This window comes from Lynx canadensis, chromosome E2 (assembly GCF_007474595.2).
Source record: "Lynx canadensis isolate LIC74 chromosome E2, mLynCan4.pri.v2, whole genome shotgun sequence".
Classification (NCBI taxonomy): domain Eukaryota; kingdom Metazoa; phylum Chordata; class Mammalia; order Carnivora; family Felidae; genus Lynx; species Lynx canadensis.
The window spans coordinates 60,403,631-60,423,369 of record NC_044317.1 but is presented as its reverse complement, the minus strand read 5'-3'; the positions used below and the strand labels follow the sequence as shown (position 1 = coordinate 60,423,369).

General features: G+C 48.3%; 1 protein-coding gene across 4 annotated transcripts in view; it reads right to left on the bottom strand.

The window, feature by feature from the left end:
* Positions 1-17,221, bottom strand: part of LOC115502274 (zinc finger protein 154-like) — a 39,420-nt gene extending 22,199 nt beyond the window's left edge. Inside the window, exons 1-5 of one of the 4 annotated variants that reach the window (XM_030297504.1) lie at positions 17,217-17,221; positions 11,417-11,453; positions 8,430-8,556; positions 5,615-7,106; positions 4,729-5,404 (exon numbers count right to left, since the gene is read on the bottom strand). In XM_030297504.1, the coding sequence (XP_030153364.1) occupies positions 5,719-7,106; positions 8,430-8,556; positions 11,417-11,449 (1,548 nt within the window). In that variant the 5' untranslated portion in view covers positions 11,450-11,453; positions 17,217-17,221 and the 3' untranslated portion in view covers positions 4,729-5,404; positions 5,615-5,718. Of the gene's footprint in view, positions 5,405-5,614; positions 7,107-8,429; positions 8,557-11,416; positions 11,677-17,216 lie in introns of those variants that run through there. The other 3 variants (XM_030297503.2, XM_030297505.1, XM_030297506.1) reach the window with 3 other exon arrangements.
* Between the last annotated feature and the right edge of the window lie 2,518 nt (positions 17,222-19,739).

Genomic DNA, 19,739 nt, shown 5'->3' with positions numbered 1-19,739 from the left:
AAAAGACATGGAGGGATCTTAAAGTGCATATTAAGTGCGTAAGTGAAAACAGACATCTGAAGAGGCTTCATACTGGGGGTGCCTGGGTGGCTGAGTTGATGGAGAGTCTGATTTCAGCTCAGGTCATGATCTCACAGTTCGTGGGTTCAAGCCCCACTGTGAGGCTCCGTGCTGACAGCTCAGAGCCTGGAGCCTGCTTCAGATTCTGTGTCTCACTCTCTTTCTGCCCCTCCCCCGTTCACGCACACGCGCTCTCTCTCTCTCTCAAAAATAAATTTAAAAAACATTAAAAATAATTAAAGAGGATTCATACTGTAGGATTCTAGCTATATGGCATTGTGAAAAGGGCAACATTATTGACAGAATAAAGGATCAGTGGTTCCTGGGCAATGTGTGAGCAAGAGAGGGATGGATAGAAGGAATCAGAGAATTTTTAGGGCAGTGAAAATATTCTATGTGATACTGTTATATATTACGAGTTGTTCAGACTCCAATGTACACACCAAGAGTGAACCCTCATATGCACAATGGACTCTGGGTGATAATGATAATCAAAGATAACAAATGTATCACTCTGGTGGGGGACCTTGATAATGGAGGAGGAAAGGCGCTGCGTGTGTGTGGGGGCAGGGGATACGCGGGAGGTGCCTACCCTCCTCCTAATTTTCCTATAAACCTAGAAGCGCTCTAAACAAATTAAAGCTTTTTTGGAAGTTACTTATGTTTTTAAGTAATCTCTACACTCAATGTGAGGCTCAAATACAGGAACCTGAAATCTAGTCACGTGCTCTTCCAACTGAGCCAGCCAGGCACCAGTAAAAATACAGTTATGTGTTTGCATTTACTTATTTTGAGAGAAAGAGCACGTGAGCAGGGGAGAGGGACAGAGGGAGAGAATCTTAAGCAGGCTCCACCCCGAGCACGGAGCCGGAGGCAAGGCTCAGTCTCACGACAGTGAGGTCATGACTGGAGCCGAAATCAAGAGTCAGACAGTTAACTGACTGAGCCACCCAGGTGCCCCTAAAGTTTTTACATTAAAAACAAAAACAAAAACAAGTAAACATGAAACAAAACATTGAAGTGAGAGTTAGTAGCCCTGGATTTTACTTCCCATCCTGCAAGTCACTTCCGCTTCTTGGGCCCTAATTTAATTATCTGCAAAGGAAGGAAGTGGGCCTTGTGTTTTTTTCAAGGCTTTTTTGCGTTCCCTCTTTCTGTGGTAATACCAATTGTTTCTTTAAAGCTACAAAGGGCTATCTCAATCTTTGTAGGATTTGTCTACTAGATCAAATAAAATGGAATAACACACACATTAATAATGGCTACTTAAAAAGGCAAGAAAGTTTTATGTTTTAAATATCTTTTAAACAATTTAATTCAGGCATAACTGTCCTCAACTGCTCATATCTAGAACGTATGTTTTGTCCTTTTCATGCTTACGGTATTAAAAGCTTCCTCTGTCCTTTTGAGTTTATCCTCCTCACCATATGATATTACTCATCACATGACATATTCTACCCATTATAATGGCATTTCCAAATATATTCCCCAAACGGAGAAGGCTATCATTTTATGGTCATTCTTCACTCATCTACCCCCATCCACTTAGGAGTTTAAATTTGATCCCAGACGTGATGTCGTTACTCACCTAATCCCTTCAGAATGTGTTTCTAAGATGGAAATGCTCTTGTATGACTCCAAAAACTTTATTACACACATTCAAAATATTTGAACCTATGATATATCATTTTAAGTGCTGGGTTTTGTCAGTTGTGCTCCTTATTTAATGCAGATTGGTTCCAATCAGGATGGAAAATTTAGCCTTAGGCAAGTATTAGGTAAATCTGCAAGGCTTCTAACCTATATGTACCACGACCATTTGTTAGCTTTTATTGTTCACTTGATAAAGTGCTCGGCCTTTTGTCTATTCGAATTTGCTACAGTGTAGATGCGGCTTTTTGACTCCATGCCCAGCCTCCTCCCGTATTTTGTATTTCGAGTCCAAGAGCTTTGCTCAACATCATGCAACATGAGGGAAACGTACCTATACCACGGTGAGATACTGCTACACGTGTACCAACTGGGTTCACATTTAAAAAGACTAACCGTACCCACTCCTATCAGAGATACCAGAGAAATGGAACTCTCATACACTGCTAGTGGGAATACAAGAGGAAGGATCATTTTAGATGACAATCTGGGGTTCCTTAGAGGCCCTACATTCACCCACACGCTGACTCCAGGATTAACACAACAGAGAGGACCCTGTCAGTACGAAGAACTGTATCCAATTTCTGCAGCATTTTTACTTGCAGCAGCTGAACCTGGAAACAAATATCCATTAACAGGAATAAATAAGTAAATAGCGTCGTATCGATAGGACACTCTTCTCAGCGATATAAAAATGGACTGCTCGTACAGGCACCACTGATGAATTCCAAAATAAGTGCCACATGAGGGCACCCGAGGAAATGGACTAAAGACTCTAAGACTTCAATCATACAAATTCTAGAAAATGCAAACTCATCTATTATAATGACAAGTCAATGGCTGCCTCGAGGATGGATTATCAGGGAACACAAATAAATATGGGGGTGTGGGAAGGTTTATGGTCATGATTGATGGCTTCATGGGTTACATGAATGTCAAAACATCAAACTGCATAATTTAATGATGGAAACTGCATGTCATTTGTACCTGACTGAAGCTTTAACAATAAGGTTCACATTAAAAGTCTGGATTGCCACGAACTACTGGGACCTCATGAAAATAAAAAGCTTCTGCACAGTGAAGGAAACAGTCAGCAAAACTGAAAGGCAACTGACAGAATGGGAGAAGATATTTGGAAATGACATATCAGATAAAGGGTTAGTATCCAAAATCTACAAAGAACTTATCAAACTCAACACCCAAAAACAAATAATCCAGTGAAGAAATGGGCAAAAGACATGAATAGACACTTCTCCAAGGAAGACATCCAGATGGCCAACCGACACATGAAAAAATGCTCAACATCACTCATCATCAGGGAAATACAAAGCAAAACCACCATGAGATACCACCTCACACCTGCCAGAATGGCTAACATTAACAACGCAGGCAATGACAGATGTTGGCGAGGATGCAGAGAAAGAGGATCTCTTTTGCATTGCTGGTGGGAATGCAAACGGGTGCAGCCACTCTGGAAAACAGTATGGAGGTTCCTCAAAAAAATAAAAATAGAACTACCCTATGACCCAGCAATGGCCCTACTAGGCATTTATCCACGGGATACAGGTGTGCTGTTTCGAAGGGGCACATACACCCCATGGTTTATAGCATCACTATCAACAATAGCCAAAGTATGGAAAGAGCCCAAATGTCCATCGATGGATGAATGGATAAAGAAGATGTGGTGTATATATACAATGGAGTATTACTTGGCAATCAAAAGGAATGAAATCTTGCCATTTGCAACTACGTGGATGAAACTGGAGGGTATTATGCTAAGTGAAATTAGTCAGAGAAAGACAAAAATCATATGAGTTCACTCATATGAGAACTTTAAGAGACAAAACACATGAACATAAGGGAAGGGAAACAAAAATAATATAAAAACAGGGAGGGGGCAAAACAGAAGAGAGTCCTAAATATGGAGAACAAACGGAGGGTTCCTGGAGAGGTTGTGGGAGGGAGGGTGGGCTAGATAGGTAAGGGGCACTAAGGAATCTACTCCTGAAATCATTGTTGCACTATGTGCTACCTAATTTGGATGTAAATTTTTAAAAATAAAAATAAAACTAAAAAAATAAAATAAAGAAGAGGAAAGAAAGAAAAAAAAAAGTCTGGATGGCCTACACTTCAGATATCAAGTTGGGCCACCATACTGACTCCACCATGTGTGTCCTCATCAGAAGACATAGGTGTCAGCGGCAGGAAAACTAGGTGAGCAATGAAGGTGTTTCCGTGTCATTCAACAAAGACACTGGCTGGGTCAAAAAGGCCTCACTGTTGAACTAAGAGTTCTCTCCTGTCTCTGTCCATGTTTTGCTGCCATCTATACCAGACTTTGGTGAACAGCCCAGAGGGGACCCAGGAATCCACAAAACCTTGAGTTTATTTTTTCTGACAGGCCCTCAGCTACACAAGACAGACCCTTCTGGAGGTCCTGAGATTTTCTGTACCTGCTCATCCTTCAAGGTCATAGTGCCTAAATACTGTGGATGCCCTTTTCAGAGAGGATCACTCCAGTTTGTTGGTCTCCTGCACTCTCTATTAATCCAATTTGTGTCCAGTGATCATGCCCATGGCCCTTATAGTCTTAAAACCAGTGATGCTACCTACAGAATTCAGGACGTCAAGGCCTGTGGCTGTGCTGCCAGGCCTGGGGAATAGGTTTCCTTCAAGAGCACTGGGCACTCACTATACCATCAATATCCCTTGTGAACAAGACAACAACTTTATGTTGCTTAGAAGCCCTGAAGGTTGTCCTAACAGCCAACAACTGCCGCTCTTCGGGTTGAAACTCTGACCCTACAAAATATCCTGGCATCCAACTATAAATTAGGATCACAGAGCCTTTCAGCCTTCCCTTAAAGTCTTCAAGCAGCCATACAAACTAAACTCTGACTGGAGAGCTACCTTCTGCCGTCACACTGTCCCTTCTAAGGCACACGAATCTGTTCACATGCTCATGCTAGCAAACACAGTTAACTTCATGCACGCACACAGTGAATGGAATCCCCACGATTAACAGTGACTTAAACAGTAAGACCTTTATTATGGTACAAACAAGAGCAATGGGAGGGTGACTGCTGGGTTGGTGACTTGGGAGGCTGGGATTTCCATCTCTAGAGTCACGAGGACAATAACAGCCCTGAGACATGCAGTCCACCTTTTCAATGCACCAACAGTGCTCTAGGCCAAAACTGGGTGAGATCCATGCCCTACCTCCTCAGGGAGGAAAAGTGGGGAAGGAGCAATACTGGGGCTGTTCATGGTCATCTGGGACCTGCCCTGACACTGGAGCATGGCCCTGGGCAGGTTCACAAAGTGCACTGCAGCTGCCACATCCCTGGGGTTTCTGGGGATGTTAAGATGTATGAGGTTCAACACAGGCAAATGGCACCTTCCGAAAGGCTCTCCTCCAGCGCTGTCACACTGAACACCTAAATGCTGTATACCTGCACATTTCAGGTAGGTCTCCCATTTGAAATTTGTCATCTCCGATGAGGTAAGTCCTTTGGCTGAAGGCTTCCTCACAGTCACTGCATTTCTAAGGCCATTCTTCAGTGTGAGTTCTCTGGAGTGCACCGAGGCTAGACTTCAGTCAGCCCCTTCTCCCATAGGCCACAATCCCGAGCCTTCTTCTGATGTGACATTGTGGTGTTTTAGGAGCTTGGACACGGACGTTAATATTTCCCACCTTCCGACTTCAGCCAGGTCACGATCTCGCGGTCCGTGAGTTCGAGCCCCGCGTCAGGCTCTGGGCTGATGGCTCGGAGCCTGGAGCCTGTTTCCGATTCTGTGTCTCCCTCTCTCTTTGCCCCTCCCCTATTCATGCTCTGTCTCTCTCTGTCCCAAAAATAAATAAACGTTGAAAAAAAAAAATATTAAAAAAAAAAATATTTCCCACCTTCAAAACTCATAAAGCCTTTTTCCTGGTGTGAATATTTGAACGGTCACTGAAATGGCAGACACGGGTAAACATTTCCCAAATTCACCGTACTCCTCAAGCCCTTACCCGGTGTGCACTTTCCGGTGCTTAATGAGGCTGGAGCTATGGCTAAAGGACTTCCCACATTCGCTGCACTCATAAGGCCTTTCTCCAGTGTGCACTCTCCTGTGTTTAATGAGGCTAGAGTTCTGAGTAAAGGATTTTCCACATTCGGCGCACTCGTAAGGCCTCGATCCAGTGTGTACTCTCTGGTGTTTTAGGAGACTGGAACTGTAAGTAAAGAATTTCCCACATTCGCTGCACTCATAAGGCCTCTCTCCAGTGTGAACCCTCCGATGTTGAAGAAGCGCAGAGCTTTGGCTAAAGGATTTCTCACATTCGCTGCACTTATAAGGCCTTTCTCCGCTGTGGACTCTTCGGTGTTCGATGAGGCTGGAATTCTGAGTAAAGGATTTTCCGCATTCGCTGCACTCGTAGGGCCTTGATCCTGAGTGAACTCTCTGGTGTTTTATGAGGCTGGAGTGGTAGGTAAAGAACTTCCCACATTCGCTGCACTCATAAGGCCTCTCTCCAGTGTGCACACTCCGGTGTTGAAGGAGCGCAGAGCTCTCGCTGAAGGACTTCCCGCATTCGCTGCACTCGTACGGCCGTTCTCCAGTGTGAATTCTCCGATGTTTAATGAGGTTGGACTTGTTGCTAAATAATTTCCCACATTCGTCACACTCGTGAGGCCTTGCTCCAGTGTGAACCCTCCGGTGTTGAATGAGGCTGGAGCTTTGCCTAAAGGACTTCCCACATTGCCCACACTCATAAGGCTTTTCCCCAGTGTGCACTCTCCAGTGGTCACTGAGGCTGTAGCTTTTGCTAAAAGATTTCCCACATTCACTGCACATGAAGCATCTCTCTCTGCTGAGGTGTCTCTGGTGACGAACAAGGGTGTGTCTGCAAGTGAGGTCCTTGGCGCCCTCTCCCGAGGTGCACGGAGTTCTCCTTCCGTGAGAGGCCGCCCCGCACTCAGCTCTCCTGTCTGACTTCTCCCTGGCGTGTGTGGCCCGATCCTGGAGGAATCTCGAGCTCGCCAACAAGTCCCTCACAACCTCGCCACAGGAAAAGGGCTTCCCGGACACACAGAATGTGTAGTCCTTCCAAGAAGAGGCTCCGCCCCTGTTGCTCCCGAAGCATTTCTCTCCAGTGCGCTGCTGCTGGTGCGCAAGGTCTGTGTCGAAATACACCTGCTTGTCACACGCCCCCATCTTGTGCAGTTTCTGTCCACCAGGTGTCGCGTGGTGCTCGGTCGAATGTAAAAGTTCCCTCAAGTCCGGGACACACACCTCACGAGGGGGGGCCTTCTGGGAGGACACAGCCGCCTTGGAAGTCCTGCCCCGTGACACTCCTTGTACAGACACGCTCTGCTCGGGTGCCTCCTCGTCCCCTGCTCCATGCCAGCAGCCTGAAAGCAGGAAATGCTGGTGAAGCGCGGGCTGACTTTGACGGGAGGGAGGCTAGTACACGAGCTACAAATGTGTGGCCAACAAACCCGGGAACCCGTGCACGGGCCTGTCTGCAGGACCAGAGAGTTGGCTGAGGTTGAGGATGGGGCTGCTCAGCAGTAGTGGGGTACAAAGAACACTGCATGAGAGAGGCCTTCCGAGATGAAGGCCAAGCATGAGGCGGGACAGAGAGGAGGCAAAAGGTCTACAATTCAGTCCTCTGCAAACAGCTTTCCAAAGGAACTTATCGTGGTGACACGAATGCCGTGCAGAAGGGTGTGTCAAGGCTCAAGGAAACAGGACCGTGACAGGGCAGGTGGTGTTCAGGGACGGCTTAAGAACACGGCCACACCTCATGACAGGATACACAGCGGCCACTGTGCAGAGTGCTGCAGGTGGAGTGGTGAGAAAAACCGGTGCCATATGGAGCCCAGAGCTGTGACGCTCACCCCGGGCCGGAAGGTAGAGTAGAACTGACAAGTAACAGGGATGACATTCGGCAAAGCGCCATAAAAGGGCAAGGAAGGACAGAAATGAAGTACGGCCACTGGCTTCAAAGTACTAGTCAAAGAGAATAGGCTTTGGGGGCAATCTGAAGCCAACACTGACGTCGTCTTCCTCCAGGTGCCACTCTGCAGGGCCTGGCTGCCTCTGAGCCATCCTCTGGGTGGGTCACCGGACCTACTGTGAACCACCACAGGCTCCCCGATCCAGCCCCACTCCCACCACGAGCAAGGATATGGCACCTTCGTGATACAGGCACTAAGGAGAAGGAGCGGACAGATGAGTGGCCACCGGCAGCCTAGAACAGCCCAGCGCATGACAGCCTATGGGAAAGAGAACTAAAGAGTCCCCGGACAACTCTGGAAGGGGGTCTCGTGAGAACAGCCCATGGTCCGTGGAAGCAGTAACTCTGGCGGAGAAAGCAATTGCGGGCACGGGCAGGCACGGCGAAGCGTCAGCTAGAGAAGGCAGCTGACCTGGAGCATGCAGATGCCTTGCGCGTGGACGAAGTCACCCGGGCAGGAAGAGGGTAGTGAAGCTGGTGTCCGTTAGGTCCACCGCGAGACTCCACCCTCTTCCCTGCACGTCAGCAGGAAAGCCGGTCCCACTCCAGGAAGGAGGGCAGTGCACAGACCCCAGCCTTACCTACGACAGCACCCACCCGGGGAACTGGGGAAGGAAGCAGTGCTCGTGCTCCCAAAGTAAAGACAGACTGCTGCTGGGGACATGGGGAGGGCAGAGACTAGCCCAGGGCACAGGGGTGGGTTGGAGGGGCTTACCCAAGGAGGTTATATGGGCCAAGGTCTCCAGCATCACATCCTGGTACAGACATCTCTGGGCCTCGTCCAGGAGACCCCATTCCTCCCCGGAGAAGTACACGGCCACGTCTTCGAAGGTCACCCTGCCCTGGCATGATGGTGACAGATGAAACCACACAAAGCCCCTTTCCCAAGATCCACAATCCCTTCCCCCACCCACCCCTAATCCATGCCCATCCTCCCAACTCAGAGGAGGAACCAGGCCCCAGTGCTGGGAGCCAAGGCGCTCTTCCCTCCTCATGGGCCCACTGATCACAGGGTTCTGCCGACACAAGAGGCACGTGGACAAGTACGTATCCAAGTTGTGGACCTGGCACAGAGGTTCCACCCACTCATGCCAGGCTATTCTTCTGTGGCGGCCACGGTCACATAAGTCTCAGTACCAGGTCCCCAGGCCATCAGGCACATTCCCTCCCTAACTACACACAGTTCTGGAAACTCGATCTCACAACCACATGCCTATGGTCAACACTGCCTCACTGTCCCACGCTGCAGAAAGGTCTCCGGCCTCCCCATATGTGACTTGTAATCACTTCCTCTTCATCCCACTGGTGAGGGCGGGCATCCCATCTTAGGGCAATGGGATGACTAAACACATGGCACCCGACCCCGTACAGAGGAGACGGACAGCACTTTATTACCCACAGGTATTCACCACCTGGGAGAGGAGGACACTGCACCCAGACGGGCCCAGAGCGTGGTTGTTGTGTTCTGAAAGAGCGAACATGGGGCGCCTGGGTGGCTCAGTCAGGTGAGCGTCCGACTTCGGCTCAGGTCATGATCTCGCGGTCCCTGAGTTCGAGCCCCGCGTCGGGCTCTGTGCTGACAGCTCAGAGTCTGGAGCCTGTTTCAGATTCTGTGTCTCCCTCTCTCTGACCCTCCCCTGTTCATGCTCTGTCCCTCCCTGTCTCAAAAATAAATAAAAAACGTTAAAAAAAGTTAAAAAAAAAGAAAAAAGAGCGAACAACCAGGAGCCGGAGGATGCAGGCTTCATTGGATAGAGAGGGTGGGGTGTCTCCTGCTTTGTCAGAGGATGTGATCGGCCCGTCTGAGTCACTCCACGGGCTGGCAGGGAACTGAAACCCACACGAAGGGCTAAGCAGCACACGCACCTTCGAGGAGAAGGCCGTGTGGCCCGGAAGGCTGTGTGGCACACACAGAGATAGGGCACCACAGGGGTCTTCGCTCTTGGCCTCACACCACAGTGAGCACCAGCTTCCAGAGTGTGCTCGGTAGAGACAAACAGGATCCAACGCCACTCTAGACCTGCTGTGGTTTCCACTAGTGGTGGCAGCCCCAAGATCCTTCTGTGCAGGCCACCCTGCCTCAGACCGGCAGGACCTAGTGTCTGTCACAGGTGACCAGGTCAGCAGGTCACAGGCGACCTTACCCTCCAGCATGAACGAGCCCTCCCCCCTCGCCCCGGCTGCACCAAAGTCCTCACACATCCTGGCAGGGTTCGCAGAGTGGAGAAGCTCCACAGGCTCTGGCCTGACTGTCGTCCTCTTGCTCTTGTCACTCCTCAGCCTCTGCATCCCTCTCGCGTCTACTGTTCTGCCAGAAACCGTGGCCACCTGCCCGCACATCCTGTCCCCACACACTCTCCCTTCATGGCCATTACATCCCTCATCTCTCAAGTCACACCATCACCCAAGTATCGAGCCCGAACTCCCTTTCTCCCCCCTTCTTCCTGGCACCATAATCGCTTTACCAGCATAACCAGAAGACTGCTCCTCGCAGATGTGACCCCCAGCTCACTCGCCTGGGCCCACACAGCAGCCACGATATTTTTAGAGGTCTCCCTTCTGAACCCCTCCCCAGATTTCCGGAGCTGTGTGTTGGCTGCCTACTTAATGCGTCCACTCAGTGCTCCCAAAACATCTCCTGCCCACACATCACTCAAACCACCAACTTCCTCATCTCCGTTGACTGAGCTTCATCCCCATGTGCGTGTGAACAAAACCCTGGAAGTATCCCTGAATCCTCGTTTCACCCCGTGACAGGGTGAAACATTAGAAAATAGAGTTGTCACTTCTTAAAACACACATCCCGACTCCAACGACCTGTAAGCCAGGGCCCTGGTCCAATAACCCTCACCGAGACTATGACAGTAGCCTCCTCCCTGAACCCGCAGTCTACACTTCATGCTATAGCGGGGTGGATCCCATGAGGCCCTTGGTAATGTCACGTCCCTGCTCACATCCAAGCTTCCCACTCCCACCACAAGAGACACCCAACTTCTCAGGCAGTCGTTCCGGTCCTGACTGCTGTGCCCCTGCTCCTTGTTCCCAACCGAAACAAAGGCACCGCTCGTTTCCTGAATAGTTCCGGCTGGGTGTTAACTCCAGCGTGTGCACACCTCGCTACCAGGTCCTGGGACAACCGTCCCCACACCGATTACCACAAACGGAAACACCTTCATGTAACTCCTGGCACGGGCCTGGGGTTTCTCCAGGGTCTCCAGACCCCAAACTTGCGGAATGGCACCTAAGAGTCCCGGGGACACAACAATGCAGGACAAGGGGGTGGGGGTCGGGGCCAATGAGGGACTGGGGCCCCGCCCACCTGTTCGTGTCGGTTCCAAAAACGCCCCTGCAGCCCCGGGAAGTGGGGGCGTGTCCAGCCGTGGACGCGGGAGGCCACGGCGGGTTCCAGGGATCAAGGCTCCCCGAACTCTTGCCGGCCCTGAAGACTACGACTCGACTCGGCTGGCAGTTCAGCCCCTGTGCCTCCGTGCTCTGCATCGCCCCTCACCACGTGCCCCTCCCCTGCAGCCCGCTCCCGCACCCCGTCACGCCGGCGCTGAGACACGGGGCCCCCGCCCGCGAGCGCTTCCCCGGCCCGGACACCGGACCTGGGCCGCAGGGACGCGAGCAGGCGCCCCGCGCTCGGGCCTCGAGGGTCTGGGTGGGGGAGGGCGGGGAGGGCCCTTGGGGCCGCGCGGTTACCTCAGCCGGGTCCCTGGGCGCGGCCACCGCCATCGGACTCTGTGGGTGGGCGGTGGTCACCCGGACGGGCGGTCCCTGTCCGTCTCGGGTCGGGGCAGCCCGGGAGACGTGGCGACCCCGACCCCTAACGGTTCAGCAGGGTTGGCGCCTCCCCTCGCACCTTCTCGGTCCCGTTATGTCACTGTGGAAGCGGAACTCCGGAACCTGTTACCAGGTGAGCAAAACTAAGAGCGCCAACATGGCCGCCCTCAGCGACAGCCGGAAGTCCCGCCCCGCCGAACGGGCTACACGGGAAGTCTCCTGTATTGAAGCTCTCATTGGAGACGACGCTGCCGCTTAGGCTCTGGGCTTTCTGGGTAGAGTAGTCTCCACAATTCCGAGGCCGCGGATCAAGGGCCTCTTAGGGAAAGAGCCACCAAGGTGTGCTTGGAGGGGCGAAGGGGAAAGGCACATTCTGGTCGGCTTCTCTTCTCCTTTGAGAGAATGTAATCGTATATCTGCATAGGGCTCTCTGCCGCTGACCACCTAAGTGTCTGGACACAATTTTCACACCCAGCGAAGCTCAGCCGGCTCCCGGAGCCTAATACATCCTTGCTGATGTTTCGAGGGCTACAAGGAAAATAAACAAGTTGTTCCATGGAGTCTTTGCGATGAAAGATGTGTGCACGACCAGTGGAAGCTAATAAACATTATCCTATTTTAATTCACTGTCTCATAATGGTCCCACTGTTCGTTGTATTACCCCTGAACAATAGGCACGTGAGCAGACCCTAAGCTCTTGACCTGCCATGCATGGCCACAACAACCCATGACCATGGAGTTGCTCAGATCACTTTTACGAGACACTACCATACATGGCTCAGTCTTACTCTTATGAAGGCCCTGGGGTCATGCGTTCCACACTCCCTCTCCATGTGCACATCACTCTTTTTGCCACATGTCTCACAACTGTGCTGCCACACTACAGCCCCATCCTACCCATTACCATAGTCATCTTCTTGGCCTCTCTACTTGTTACTCAGCATATGTGGCCCAGAAAATGCTTGGCAGTTTGAAAGAGGATCCCAGACTATTAGGGTCCCCACTGACAGAGGCAGCCTTGATTCCTATTATGAAGGCCTCCCTCCCTGTTCCTTGCTTCAACCTTATTACCAACAGTTAAATCAGAGTTCAGATACCTGTGGCTCTCCTCCAGTTGCACTGCACTCGATGTCAGCGCAGATCCCTACAGGGGGCTCAGGGCTCAATCTCATGAACCATGAGATCATGACCGGAGCTGAAATCAAGAGTCAGAAGCCCAAGTGAGCCATCCAGGCCCCCCTCTTGTTTTTGCTGCTTCTTAATTGCCTTAGTTCAAAATAATTCCATGTTGAGTGATTTTGTGGAGTGATGGGAAGAGGACCTCTAGTTCCACTGGTGGAGTCAGAGCTCCACAAAAGAACTACATAAATGGTGAAGAGAATGTCAAAGAGCCCTAGGGACCCTGAAAACAAAAAGCAGAGGGAAGACACTAGGATTTGGGGCAACTTTAGATTAGGCAACCCAGAAAGGGCTCTAAGAGGAGGGGATAATGCAGTGAATCTGGAATAAAGTTCAGGAGGGGCCATGTGGACAACAAATGAATAAAACATTCAAATCTTGACAGTGATTAGCGCCACAATGAGAGAAAACACAGGGCCTCTTGGGTATTTACATCCAAAAGGACACCTCATTTCTGCAATTATCATGGCCAAACAGTTTAACGGATGCACTTTCCAAAATTAACTAATTGCCTTAACCAGAGAAATGGATTGTCATGTACTGGTTGGGTGCAATTTCAAATCCAACTGCTTTTGACTAAGTGAAGTTGCTGCACCAGCCCTGGCTCGCATGTGTACAAAGACCTAGTCATATTGAAATCAGGCTGTGCCTGCGCATAATCGTTACCTTAGAGTACGTGCAATGATACGTAGAGTTTTTGGAAATCCACGCACATTCCCAGAACCTCACTTGAATATTTAGTGCCCAAATTATAACCACCTTTCAGAATCAGAGCTCCATATACACCCGGCGGGACTCCGGTCCTCCTGACTGCACATGCTCTCCCTCGTCCTTGAGGTGGTACTTTTCACCTTGCAATAAAACTTTTTCTGCTGTTTACTCTGACTCACCCTTGAATTCTTTCTTGCCAGGAAGTCAAGAGCCCGGCACCAGCTGGTGCTTGAGGTTTTAGGGCCCGAGAACTCGACACCCAGGGAGGGAGATTGCTAGCATTCCCAATAAAATAGACAGCAAGGGCAGTGAGGGGACCTGCTTCAGGTCACAGCCCTGGTGAAGGGCTCAGGTGGATTGCACACTGAGGTCTCTGATCTCTGCAGCTGTGTGCTTCTCTGCGGTTCCCTTCATGCAGATGACACAGGGACAGTGGGGTTGGGAGAAACTGCACTTCATACTTCCACACTGTGTCCCATTGGATTCCTCACTGGGAACTTAGCACATGATCTCTGGCCTGGATTCAGGACTTTAGGTTGGGAGTGACCCTCCAGGGCCCTCAGACTTAACGGTTAGAGGAAGATGAAGTTTCCAGGAAAAACCCTCCTCTATATTAGGACACTAAATACATGAGGGTAGGGTTGGGGTCTAGTGGAAAATGGCCCTGGAAACCCTCCACTTGCCTGCCCCGATGTATCAGTGCCACTGCAGCCACAGGAACTAGTGGTCAGAGGGGCCAACCAGAACAGGTGGCACAGCCTGAGCAGAATCCAACCCAGGTCCTACAAAAGGATAGAGACTGGTTTCTTCTTCCTCACTCTCCTTTCCAGCTCACTCTCAAAGAGCATCCTCATTGGGTCACAATACAACAGGAGATGGGATGACTCAAAAATTTTGTCCCAAGCAGCCAGAAGGTTGGGTTTGCTCTTGGCTGAGATGTTGAGACTGAGTATAGAGGAGGTTTGGAGGAACTATCAGGACTTTAGAAAAATATATATTCCCTTTTATATATCTATTAGACCATGGGTTAAATTTCAATACAATTAAGAAATAGAGCGGGGGGGCATCTGAGTGGCTCAGTTGGTTAAGCATTTGGCTTCATCTCAGGTCATGATCTCATGGTTCCTGGGTTCCGGCCCTGTAACAGTCTCAGTGCTGTCAGCACAGAACCTGCTTCGGATCTTCTCTGCCCCTCCTTAGTCTCCCACTGCTCGTTCTCTCTCTCTCTCAACTAAATAAATAAATAACTTAAAAAAAGTTTTAAAGAGAAATGGAGGGGCGCTAGGAATTGATATCAGATATCAGATATCAAATCAGGGATTGATATCAGTTATTAATTAGTTGGGGAAATTTTTTTTTCATAAGAGTATTACAATATTTGGAGATTTCACTGAAAACATTAAAGGAAAATTTCAGCTCCCATCTTAGAGCTTAATATAAAGTAGAAACATTTTTAGCTCTTGGAACTAGTAAATAATGATTCAAATGTGAGGAAAAACAAATCTCCAATATAAATGTATTATAGTAGGTTTTTATAATCTTGAACTGAACAAATCATCAGGAAGTGTGAATAGGAATAGGGGCACTGGGGTGACTTGGTCAGCTAAGCTTCCAACTATGGCTCAGGTCATGATCTCAAGGCTCATGAGTTTGGGCCTGAGTCGGGCTCTGTGCTGACAGCCCAGCCTGGAGCCTGCTTCGGATTCTGTGTCTCCCTCTCTCTCTGCCCCTCCCTGCTCATGGTCTTTCTCTCTCTCTCAAAAATAAACATGAAAATTTTTCTAAGTGTGAATAGGAAGACATAATAATAATTGGCATATTCAAATCCATAAAAGTAAAAATTTGCTTAAAAGCGGAATATAACAAAACATAACAAAAACAAATTAAAAATAAAAATGTAAAAAAAATTATGTGTGAGATCACCTGGGTAGCTCAGTCATTTACACATCCGACTCTTGATTTCTGCCAAGGTCATTATCTCACTGCTTGTGAGATAGAGCCACTTGTTGGGTTCCTTGCGCTGACAGTGTGGAACCTGCTTGGGATTCTCTCTCCCTCTCTCTCTGCCCCTGCCCTGCTCATGCTCTCTCTCTCTCTCTCTTGATCTGTCTCTCTCTCTCTCACTCTCTGTCAAAATAAATAAATAAAATGTATGCGTGAGAGGTCAGAACAGACTGTGTTATCTCAGAGCTGTAACTAATCACATTGGTAAAACACCAAATAAGACTGGCAATGTATGTGGATGGTAAATCTTTTTTCTTTTTTCTTTTTTTTTTTTTTTTTTTTGAGAGAGAGAGAGAGTGAGCAAGAGTGTGAGCAGGGGAGAGGGGTAGAGGAAGAGAGAGAATCTTAAGCAGTCTCCACGCCCAGCATAGAGCCCAACTCAGGGCTGGATCCCACAGTCCTAGGAATAACGAATGACCTGAGCTGAAATCAAGAGTCAGAGGCTTGGGGTGCCTGGGTGGCTCAGTCAGTTAAGTGTCTGACTCTTGATAGTAGCTCAGGTGGTGATCTTAAAGTCATGGGATTGAGCCCAGTATCAGGCTGTGCAGAGTGGAGCCTGCTTGGGATTCTCTCTCTCTCTCTCTCTCTCTCTCTCCCTCTCTCTCTGCCCCTCCCCCCCCAATAAAGAAATAAACTTAAAAGTCAGAGGCTCAACCTGATGGGGTTTGGGGGTGATGGCGGGGCTCAGAGCCGATGGCCAAGAAAGAATTCTTGAAAACGTCCTTGGTGCAAAAAGGTGATTTTATTAAAACACGGCGACAGGACCCGTGGGCCAGAAGAGCTGCACTGGGACTGTGCAGAGTGCTTATATACTGTAGAGTTGGGGGAGGTAAAGCCAAGAGGGAGTTTCTTAAAGGTATTTCCATATGCTAAAGAGGATTTACAGATTAGGGGAAGCCCAGCTATTGTCAAGCTAAGATTGTTTTCCCTTCTAGCAAAGCATTATCATTAAGACAGTAGGGAGTTCCTAGAGATTAGGCCATTGATGAGATATTTGTAAACTGATGGAGACTCTATCGGTTTAAGCGTTTGTTTTGTGTTCTTTCCTTTCTTCTTGGGCAGCCAGGACGGCCTGAGGAATGTCACACATATCCTACCTGGGAGTGGGGGTGGGGTTGTGCTAGCTTGTACTTGGCCTTCAGCTTGCCTTATGGTCCCTCATCAAACCGACCAAGCCATCCAGGTGTGCCCTGTGAATGGTAATGCTTAGAGGAAAAATAATGATAAACACATGAAAAATGTCTAAGAAATGCTAACTAGAGTGAAAATAACATTGTGTGTTTTATTTTTTTCCTTTTTTTAAAAAATTTTTTAACGTTTATTTTTGAGACAGAGAGAGACAGAGCATGAATGGGGGAGGGTCAGAGAAAGAGGGAGACACAGAATCTGAAACGGGCTCCAGGCTCTGAGCTGTCAGCACAGAGCCTGACGCGAGGCTCGAACTCACAGACCGTGAGATCATGACCTGAGCCGAAGTCGGACGCTCAACCAACTGAGCCACCCAGGCGCCCCACATTGTATGTTTTAAATATAACATGTATCACTTACTGAAATTCTATTAAAGGTAAGTTTCCTCTGAAAGAAATTGTGCACAAACTCATTCTTGCCTCAAAAATAAAGGAACAACAATTCATCACATATAATCTGTAATTTGCAGTACTAAAAGTGGCCAGAAAATTTAAAGGTGCTTGAAAAACACTCAGAGAGCAGAGTATATAAAGATACATACAATATAATTACCTAATCTTATGTTATTGTCCTTTTTAAACTCAGTAACATTAAGAAAAAATTTTTTTTACATTTATTTTTTTTGAGAGATAGAGACAGAGCACAAGTGGGGGAGAGGCAGAGAGAAAAGGCAACACAGAATCCGAAGCAGGCTCCAAGCTCCAAGCTGTCAGCACAGAGCCTGACACAGGGCTTGAACTCACAAACCATGAGATCATGACGTGAGCCGACGTTGGACGCTCAACCGACTGAGCCACCCAGGCACCCCAGACTCAGTAACATTTTAAACATGTTTTTCCAGGATATTAAATTTAGAAATAATTGAAACAAAGCACTAGGGGTTTCTTGAACTTATATTTCAATTATTTTCAGTAAATTATATGTAATAAATAACTAAAATAAAGAGACTGTGTCTTTTGATAAGTAACCATGGGAACAGAATTGTAAATATGGCAGAACATATCCCACTAGCAAATGACCTTCCATATACCGTGCATATTGACTAGTAAGATTTTTAAAAATTTTTTTTTTTCAACGTTTATTTATTTTTGGGACAGCAAGAGACAGAGCATGAATGGGGGAGGGGCAGAGAGAGAGGGAGACACAGAATCGGAAACAGGCTCCAGGCTCTGAGCCATCAGCCCAGAGCCCCACGCGGGGCTCGAACTCACGGACCGCGAGATCGTGACCTGGCTGAAGTCGGACGCTTAACCGACTGCGCCACCCAGGCGCCCCGACTAGTAAGATTTTTAAAACATGGAACCAATAATCAATCCAGCAAACAGGTTAGATAAAGGCAAGTCAATGGATATTTCGCTGAATATTTTTTTAAAGAGTTGATGTTTTTTAAAGTTTATTTCTTTATTTTGAGAGAAAGAGAGAGAGAGAGAGCAAGCAGGGGAGGGGCAGAGAGAGAGAGGGAGAGAATCTCAAGTAGGCTCTGTGCTTTCAGTGCAGAGCCTGACTCAGGGCTCCATCCTGAGAACTGTGAGATCATGACCTGAGCCGAGATCAAGAGTTGTAGTCTTAACTGACTGAGCCACCCAGGAGCCCCAATTTTACTGAATATTTATAAATATTTATAAATTTATAACTGAGGGTGAAATGTGTCTTATGGATCCTTACAAATTTAGAAGTGTCCATTCCCTTGGGTTGGAAGGTTGAAGGGAGGAGTGGGTGAGTATACCAGAGGGAACTGTTAAGAAAAGAGACAAGGAGGGGCGCCTGGGTGGCTCAGTCGGTTAAGCGGCTGACTTCAGCTCAGGTCATGATCTCGAGGTCCGTGAGGGCTGTGAGTTCAAGCCCTGCGTCGGGCTCTGTGCTGACAGCTCAGAGCCTGGAGCCTGTTTCAGATTCTGTGTCTCCCTCTCTCTGACCCTCCCCTGTTCATGCTCTGTCTCTCTCTGTCTCAAAAATAAATAAATGTTAAAAAAATTTTTTTTAAAAAGAAAAGAGACAAGGAGCCCCAAATAGAGTCACTTGTCCTAAGCCCGTGTCATCAAACTAACACTTAATACCTAACTCAATTTTGGTTTCAACCTCTCCCAGGTGTGGAATCTTAAGCTGGTCAATCTGGAATTACCTGGTCGGCACTAGTGAGGTAATCTGCCTGATAGAGCTCTACTGTCCCCCAAAGGAAGGTAAGCTTGCCTGAAACAATCTATTTTTGGTAGTAACTTCCTTGTCCTATCCCTTCTGCCTATAAAAGTCTTCCAGTTTGTACAGCTCCTTGGAGCTCCTTTCTATTTACTGGATGGGATCCTGCCTGACTCATGAATCATTGGATAAAGCCAGTAAAATCTTTAAAACTTACTCAGTTGAATTTTGTTATGTAACAGATCAAAACCTCAAAGCTATACACGAATGAATTTGTCTAACATTTTATAAACCCACTTAAGATTGAAATGAGTCATTGAAGAAATCATGAGTGGAATGAAATATGTAATAGACTAGAAGAGTGAAGCAAAATAAAAGAAGGGGAAAGGGAAATTGGAGGACCAAGTTGGAAATGAAATCATAGAATGAATTGAAATAACGAGAGAAATCGGCAGATGTGGTATGGAAATTATGAAAGTTCATTTGATTCAGAGAGCACATTATGATGTTGCCAGACTGGGGTCCTTGGACACAGCAATGGTAGAAGCAAAGCTGGACCCACAATTTAAAAGCACAGAGAGGGTTCCTGGGCAGCTCCGTCGGTTAAGCATTACACCCTTGATTTCAGCTCAGGTCGTGATGTCACGTGTTGCGAGTTCGAGCCCTGAGTCGGGCTCTCTGCTGGCAGAGCAGAGCCTGCTTGAGACGCTTTCCACCCGAGGCTTTCTAGGTCATCGGTGTCCCTGCGGGCCACCTTGGCCCCTCACCATCATCAGTAACGATTTCTCCCCTCAGAGGGAGAAAGCCTAAATATGGCTTCTGGGCGACACTTCCACTCTGTGCCCCCATATGAGCTGTCACCCGGTTATCATTGTCAGTATTGTGGAGGTTGTGAGGCCTTGAAGGACTGAGAGCCGCCGCTGAAGCCTTCGTACCTCCCTGCCCGTAGCTCTTGCCGGAGACCTTAGCCCTGATAGCTCCTCCTCACCATTGTTAGTAAATTGCAAATCGTCCAAACGATGAC